Here is an 8,508-nt window from a genome sequence, read left to right as displayed (position 1 = left end):
GGGATTTTGGCCCGGGGTTGGGGGGGGGGGGGGGAAGCTTAATGTGTGTGCTGTCTTTTTTCTCCACTAGGGTTGAAGGCAGCTAGTGGGAAGAGGCATTTTCAGACAGTGATGCCTGGGAAACAGAATAGAGAAGAGCTACCCCCCCTCCTTCTGGTACCATCTCACTGACACACACACACCCCGTACACACGACACATGGTTGCTCCTTAGAGCCAAAAGACGTGCTTGGAGTTCAAATGTTGGCAACATGTGGGTTGACCCTCGCTGAGGTAGTAAACCTGGGCTTGGAAACCTCACGTGACGAAACATTCTTCTATACATTTTTGTCGTCCTTTCCCATTGAAAACTAGCAGATAGGATTCTGTCCTCGCCAAATGGCAGAAAACTCCCCCCCCCTTTCTTTAAATTCTATCGAACAATATAACAATATTACAAACTGACAATAGAACAGAGTGCAATCAACGAAGTTCGGCGAAAAATAGATACGAATACAGATCGAAATATCGCACTCATCTTAGCAGATATAAATCAGCATTAGAACCTTCAATATACCATGAAAAGGAATAGTCACAATTTGTTCAATGGGAGCAGAGAAGAGATATTTGATTCTCGTCCAGCACATAACAACGATCTGAGATGCCTGACCAACGTGAGACAGAAAACTATTCTTGATGGCTCGAGTTCCATCGTGTGAATTCCCACATGGCCGTAGTCTAGACACAAGCGTGTTATCTAGGGTTGCCAGCTCTGGGTTGGGAACTACCTGGAGATTTTTTGGGGGGGTGGGTGGAGCCTGGGGAGGGCAGGGTTGTGAGGATGGGAGGGACCTCAGCTGGGTGTAATGGCATAGAGTCCACCCTCCAAAGCGGCCATTTGATCCAGAGGAACCGATCTCAGTCATCTGGAAATCAATTGTAATAGTGGGAGGTCTCCAGGCACTCCCTGGAGGTTGGCAGCCCTGGCCACAGTGGAGACTCGGTCTAATGGGAGTCATTCTGCCTTGCAGGTATGGCCTTCAGACACTGCAGTTCGAATGGAACTTGGGTCTTTGTGCCAAGTTTAAACCGAACATGGTCTAATTACTCCGAATGCCTGAGCTTCCTACGAGCAGAAGTCCATTCGGGAAAGGTAGGGCTCTTTCTCCAGTGAAGAGGAGGTGATGAAAAGCTATTTCAAGCATGGTGTTTTTTTTGGGGGGGGGGGGGGCCTGACAGCAACAGGGAACTGAATTTAACAGCCCAACAACTCTGTAGCTTGTTTTACAGTTGCTAAGAGTGAATGTTGCCAGTTTAAGGCTCTCCCACGGCCTTTCCCCTGAGGCTGGACTACTAACTGCCCCCGTCAATAAGATCCGGTGCCTAACTGGCATTGCCAAATGTGCTATGGATGCTATTGTTCTAGCTAGCATTGCCACAACTCCCTCTGTGGTGGAGGGCCTCGCACCACCTCGCCCACTGCCAGTCTGAGTGGCAGCAGGATAATTTTTTTTAAAGTTGGCATAGTGCACTCTGTGACATCACTTCCGGATACTTAGGTAACTCTAGGAATCACCAGAAACTCTCTGGTTTTACCTAGCGCTACCCCATTCCTAGAGCTCCCTGATCTCACTTCCAGGTTTTCCTGCAAGTGACGTCATGCCATGCCCCCTGTGTGTCCCCCCCACCTCCTGTCAGTTGCCAGCAACCAGTGGGACACTCAAGGGGTGGGAGGACCTCGCTGTTGACGTAATGATGTCACCGGGGATGTGCTGATGTCACTTCCAGCGTGACTGGAAAAGATGCCAATGCATTGCTGGAGATGCTCGATAGCGCCAGCAATGCACTGATGTCTCTTATGGTTGCACAGGAGGTGATGTCAGTACCTCGAGATGATGTCTCTTGTCTCCTCCTTTCCCCCATTATTTTTTCTCCCACCATCCAGCTGAGCAGCTGCAGGAAGGGTCTTCTTGGGGTGGGGGGATCCCTCAGCCCCAGTACCCTTAAGCGTTGTTGTTGTTGTTCAGTCGCACAGTTGAGTCCGACTCTTCGCGACCCCATGGACCAGATCACGCCAGGCCTTCCGGTCTTCCGCCGTCCTCTGAAGTTTGCTCAACTTTATGTTCGTTGCATCTATGACACTGTCTAACCATCTCATCCTTTGCCGTCCCCGTCTTCTTTGACCTTCAATCCTTCCCAGCATCAGGGTCTTCTCCAGTGAGTGCTCCCTTCTCATTGGGTGGCCAAAGTATTTGAGCTTCAGTTTCATTATCTGGCCTTCCAGGGAACAGTCAGGGTTGATTTCTTTGAGGATTGACCCTTAAGAGAAGAACTTGCAAACAAAATTTTGGAAACTGCCGAAATGGACACACTATTTTTAATCTTAAAAGGACAACCAGAGGAAATTTTTGAAAGCACTTAGTCAAGATTTTATAAATGGATGGAAGGATAAAACAAATAAAACAACAAACATAAGACGCCTTTTTTTTTTTTTAGGATATACAGAACTTTATTGTTATGTGTTTGCAAAATAAATATACAGTGATACAAGGTGAAATATTCAAATTAATGTTTGGCTAAAGGACGAGATTGTAAGTAAGTAACTTTTAAGGAGGTAATAGATACCCTCATTTTATGTTATGTATGTCTTGGAAAAATTAAAAAAAAATTACTCACACACCTCAGCCCTAGTAGGGACCTGGTAACCCCCTGTGACATCTCTAAAGGCCTTAGATTAAATCCATTGGTGCCATGCCAGCCCGGCTTTGAAAATCAAAAGTTTAAGACTCAGCAAAACTCCATATTTTAGACCTGGATGATTTGCACACCCGAGTGAATACACTATCCTACATGTCTTGCTGTTCTTGTTTTCTCTCCAGAGGGAGTTTTTTGAACGCCTCTATATCATGTACACTGTTGGCTACTCCGTCTCCTTCACCTCCTTGGCGGTGGCAATTTTCATTATCGGCTACTTCAGGTGAGTGATTCCCCACTCCAGAATCCGGATGCTCGGAGACTCATAAGGACTGTAGAAAACTCTGAAGTGCCTCCTGCTTCCAAGGTGCTCACACCCTTTCCCTCGTGATGGCATATTTAATGGGGATTAGGGTTGCCAGCTCTGGATTCGGAAATACCCGGGGATTCGAGGGCAGATCTTGGGAGGGTGGGGTTTAGGGAGGGGCAGGACCCCGGTAGGGTCTACTGCCAGACAGTCCACCTTTCCAAAGCAGCCATTTTCTCCAGGAGAAGAAATTTATGTAGCCTGAAGATGAGCTGTAATTCCTGGAGATCTCCAGATCTCACCTGGAGGCTGGCAACCCTAATTTGTAACAAATAATTCGGTTTCCTGCCAGGTGGCTAGGGATGGGCACAAACTGGGAAAATGCAGTTTGGCTTGGTTTGTGGTTCATGGTGTGCCAGATTCGCGAACCACAAACCATGACAAACTTTTAAGGGCCAAATAAACTGGTTCTGTTTGTGAGGTTTGTTGTGCAGTAGAAGTCCCCACTCCCACCCCAGTGTGCTAGAGACACCAAGCTCGCAGGGGATCTCCAGATACTGAGCTAAGTTGAATTTTAAGCCTAGGACCAAGGGCTCTCCTTATTCTCTTCTCACCCCCAACAGGAGGCTTCACTGCACCCGGAATTACATCCACCTGCACCTGTTTGTCTCTTTCATGCTCCGAGCGACCAGCATCTTTATCAAAGACAAAGTCGTCCACACTCAGGTTGGCGTGAAAGAGCTGGACTCTCTGCTCATGGGAGACCTCCGGAGCGTTATAGTGGCTCCCGTCTTAGACAAGTCCCAGTATGTAAGTATTTTTCTCCTTCGCTTACTCCGGCTTCTCCGCTCGCCGCTGCGGGAGTGACCCTTAAAATATACGAGGGCGTTTTCCCATAACTTGGGCCGAAGTCTGAATTGCACCCAGAAATAAAATGGAAGCCAGTGAAGGTGTTCCAACACGATGAGTACTCTGAATGCCAATTAATAATCGGCCTGCCGTATTCTAAACCTGCATTAATTTCCAAATCCTTATTTTAGGGAGCCGTACAAGGAATGCACTGTAGTAGTCTCCTTTGGATATTACTTAGGCAGGGACACCAGGGCTTAGTTCTCATGGCCCTTTCTTACATGCCCAGAGAAATGCTGATTGCCACTTTGGGGTCAGGAGGCAGTTTTTCTCCAGGCCAGCTTTCATTTCTAAAGACTGTCAAGACTAGTCAAGTCAAGTTGAAAAATCAACACTCCATAATCTTCATAAAGCATATAACTATACAAGGCATATCTTAGAGTGAGTGTCAGGAAGATGTTAGGGCTGCCAAGCTGCGGCGGGGGATCCGCACGTCTTCACAGGATCCCTGCCGCTGGGGACAGAGATACGCGTTGCACTGCCGTCGCCAGGATGTGACGCTACGCGTCACTCTGGCAACGGGGCTGTTTGGAGTCCCGTTGCCAGAGCAACGCGTAGCGTCACATCCTGGCGACAGCGGTGCAACGCGTATCGCTGTCCCCCGCGGCAGGGATCCTGTGAAGACGTGCGGATCCCCCGCCGTGGCCTGGCAACCCTAGAAGGTGTTAGTAACATCAGCTACAATGAAATGTTGAAATGAAAACAGCTGTGCAGTTATAATCATCCTTCTCTGGTGAAGACCTTGGAAACAAACGCATTACCCGGAAACTTTGTTAGAATAAGCTTATTTTTGGACGTTCTTCTGTTTTTTTGTATTCTGTACTTTAAAAGTTGAATTTCGATACCTTCATTTTAAAAAATTGTGTTAAAGAATCGACAGATATGCTCATGTAAATTCTTTAAGTATCACTATAGCGTCATATATCACCCTGTTACACATCTACCAGCAGCCTTCTCCGTCCTTAACATGAAATCCTGTCCATTCTTTGCTTTGATGTCGCACTTACTTGAAAGTGAAAGACTCAGTTCCAGTCTGCAAGGATAGTGCCACACAGCTTTAATGCCCCAAACGATGGCGAAGGCTTGCTTACCTTTGGATCGATTTGACAGGTGGGATGCAAGATCACCGTGGTGATGTTTATCTACTTCTTGGCGACCAACTACTACTGGATCCTGGTGGAAGGCCTCTATCTGCACAGCTTGATCTTCGTGGCGTTCTTTTCAGACACCAAATACCTGTGGGGGTTTACCTTAATCGGCTGGGGTAAAGTACATTGTCTCTCATTCCGGAAATCCCTTTTCCATTCTAAAGTTGAATTTATTTACAGTTCACTAATTTGTCGTCCCCCCACCCATAGGGTGCTGAGGCACATTGTATGTTTTTTAGTGTTCAGTGATTTAGTGGGTTTTAATAGTAGCTGTATGGATATGTTTTAATTGTAAATCTGCACTATTCGCAGATCTATGTGCTCGGAACCTTTCCTGAGCCTGCTATGTGAGGAGGGCGGACTCTCCCTTGTAAATAAGAGCCGAATGGTGGTGGCACTTCTCTAGAACATTCCACACGCTCCAAAATCAGTTCGCTCTCTGATCTGCCATTCAGAGGGTCTCTCTGTCCACTGGCTGCTTTGCCTGAATCCTGCCTCCAACATTCTAAGCAGTCTGCTGTTCCTCTCCCCCCCATAGCCAGTCAGAACACAGAGGTTTTTTGCATATGTAGCCTCATTGGCTTTTGCCTTGGAACACGGAGGTCGTTTGCATATGCAACTTGATTGGCTTTTGCCTCTAACATTCTAACCAGTTTTGCTGTTCTGAGGTAAAATGTGTCCAATCTCCAGGCGACGGCTGGAGATCACTCAGAATTACAACTGCTTTCCAGATGGCAGAAATCAGTTCCCCTGGAGAAAATGGTGGGCTCTGTATCCTTATATGCTGCTGAGGTGGCCCCCGTATGACAGCCAATGTGATGTAGCAGTCAGGGCTTCAGAGCACGGGAGAGGCTGCAGGTGTGTGTGGGGTGGAAAGCTGAAGAGTGAGGGGGAAATAAAGGTAGGTAGGTTGATGATTGGCTGGGAAGAAGATAGGGTTGCCAACTCCAGGTGGGAAATTCCTGGAGAGGTGAGGGATGGAGCCTGGAGAGGGTGAGGTTTCAGGAGGCATGGGATCTCGGACAGGTACAAAGCCATAGACTCCACCCTCCAAACCAACTATTCCCTTCTGGGGAACCATTGTTGCCAATCTCCATGTGGGGGCTGGAGACCACTCACAACTGTTCTTTAGGTAGCAGAGATCAGTTTCTCTGGAGAAAATGGTGGACTCAGTGTCATTATACCCTGCTGAGGTTGCCACAGCAAATTGACACTGAGTGTCCAAGGCCGGGGCACCCACCCAGAGCCTCTTTCTAGAGGCCGTTGTATTTATTTCCACAATGGGCCTTTTTCCTAGTATAAATATAAACAAATAAACACTTCCACTGCCAGCACCTCCAATGTCCCCGTCCTCTTCAGTTTGGTTCAGTTCGCGGACTCTAATCTGGGAGAACCGGGTTTGATTCCCCACTCCTCCGCTTGCACCTGGCTGGATGACCTTGGGCAAGCCATAGTTCTGGCAGAGTTGTCCTTGAAAGAGCAGTTTCTGTCAGAGCTCTCTCAGCCCCACCTACCTCACAGGGTGTCTGCTGTGAGGAGGGGAAGGGAAAGGAGTTTGTAAGCCGCTCTGAGACTCCCTTGGGTAGTGAAGGGCAGGGTATAAATCCAATCTCCTCTCTCTGGTTGCTAGGCACAGCCTGTCAGCCCTCTTGGGCCGTTCCTAGACAATCTGGGGTTTGGGTAAGTAAGATGGTGTTAGACCCGCTTCCCCTCCCCTTCTCTTTTTGACTTTTGGATCACGCTACATGAAGGATTAAGGAGCGACTGCAGAACCCGTCCCGCTGTCTGCCCGACGAGAGAGAGCAGATCTGTGGAGAGCATAATTGCTGCCAATTAACTGCCTGCTCCTTTGGCTTTAACATTTGGAGAGGGTGCACCAGCAAACAGTCCTCTGCTGCAGCCGACCTAATTAGGGAATGTTCCATTCTGTGAGCTTCCACTTAGGCCCCTGGTTTCCATTGAGGTGGTAAACCTGCCTCTCGAACGCATTACGCTGTCGGCAGAGGCAGAGATGATGACATGTTCCCCCAGGAAAGACATTCTTGCACACAGAAAACAATTATATCAAGCGGAAGAACGTTAAGCTAGAACTCTTCCCACTGTCTGCTAATTTTCTAAATCGAAGAGATTGGTGTGGGGGGATTGCTCCCTTATGAGAACCTCTGTGAACAGCTGGTTTCTGATGCCTCGCTCAGACCGAAGCCTCTCTCCGTTGTTTGCCAGTCTTTTTTTTTTTTTTTTAATCTTAAGCGAAATACTGCCTTGCACCAAATGAAAGCATTTCTGGGCCTTCGTTAGAAAAGGGCTGTTTGTTTGGACCCTGCCTGCTTCGCTCACATGATCTGTGCTGCGATTCTCGATTGTCTTTTCGCTACACCGAATGAAAGGATTTCTGGGCCTTCATTACAAAAGGGCTGTTTGTTTGGACCCTGCCTGCTTCGCTCACTTGATCTGTGCGGCGATTCTCGATTGTCTTTTCGCTGCACCAAATGAAAGAATTTCTGGGTCTTCGTTAGAAAAGGGCTGTTTGTTTGGACCCTGCCTGCTTCGCTCACTTGATCTGTGCGGCGATTCTCGATTGACTTTTCGCCGCTGTCTGCCTAATGGGATGCTCACGACAAAACACTCCATTAGTGGGCTGTGTTGTGATGGATGCCGCTGGGCGACTGGCAGTCTGCAACGGATCAGACCTTTACACCCCCATCTAGGATTTCCAAGCGGTGTGTGACAACCAGTGGAAGGGGTGTGGGGACAGGCAGAGTTCTGGGAGATTTTGTCTTTTAAAAAAATAAGGCATCAGCCACTCACTGGAAGTTCTGACCATAGAGTTCCTGAGACAGTTTGGTGTAGTGGTTAAGTGTGCAGACTCTGATCTGGGGAGAACCAGGTTTGATTTCCTCATTCCTCCACATGCAGCTGCTGGGTGACCTTGGAGACCACAAGTTTTGTTCACCCAGAGAGTGATTAACACATGGGATTCACTGCCACAGGAGGTGGTGGCAGCTACAAGCATGGACGGTTTCAAGAGGCAATTGGATAAACGTATGGAGCAGAGGTCCATCAGTGGCTATTAGCCACAAGGTATAGATAGGGACTCTGGGGCAAGTGATGCTCTGTATTCTTGGTGCTGGGGGGGGGGGTCAACAGTGGGAGGGCTTCTGGTGTCCTGGCCCCACTGCTGGACATCCTGATGGCACCTGGTATTTTTGGCCACTGTGTGACACAGAGTGTTGGACTGGATGGGCCATTGGCCTGATCCAACATTGGCTTCTCTTATGTTCTTATGTTATGTTCTTAAGTTCTCTTGGAGCTGCGCTCTCCAGAGCAGTTCTCTCAGAGCTCTCTCGGCCCCACCTACCTCACAGGGTGTCTGTTGTGGGGAAAAGAAGGGAAGGAGATTGTAAGCCATTCTGTGACTCCCAGTGAAGGGCAGGGTATAAATCCAATCTCCTCCTCCTCCTCCTCCTCCTCC

General features: G+C 48.3%; 1 protein-coding gene across 1 annotated transcript in view; it reads left to right on the top strand.

Moving 5' to 3' along the window:
• Positions 1-8,508, top strand: part of PTH2R (parathyroid hormone 2 receptor) — a 106,607-nt gene that overhangs the window by 35,279 nt on the left and 62,820 nt on the right. The window contains exons 5-8 of the mRNA XM_015419381.1: positions 1,010-1,131; positions 2,858-2,955; positions 3,603-3,789; positions 4,999-5,152. Of these exons, the coding sequence (XP_015274867.1) occupies positions 1,010-1,131; positions 2,858-2,955; positions 3,603-3,789; positions 4,999-5,152 (561 nt within the window). The remainder of the gene's footprint in view (positions 1-1,009; positions 1,132-2,857; positions 2,956-3,602; positions 3,790-4,998; positions 5,153-8,508) is intronic.

Source organism: Gekko japonicus, unplaced genomic scaffold (genome assembly GCF_001447785.1).
Source record: "Gekko japonicus isolate JY-2015 unplaced genomic scaffold, Gekko_japonicus_V1.1 scaffold430, whole genome shotgun sequence".
Classification (NCBI taxonomy): domain Eukaryota; kingdom Metazoa; phylum Chordata; class Lepidosauria; order Squamata; family Gekkonidae; genus Gekko; species Gekko japonicus.
This window is presented reverse-complemented; position numbering and strand designations above follow the sequence as displayed.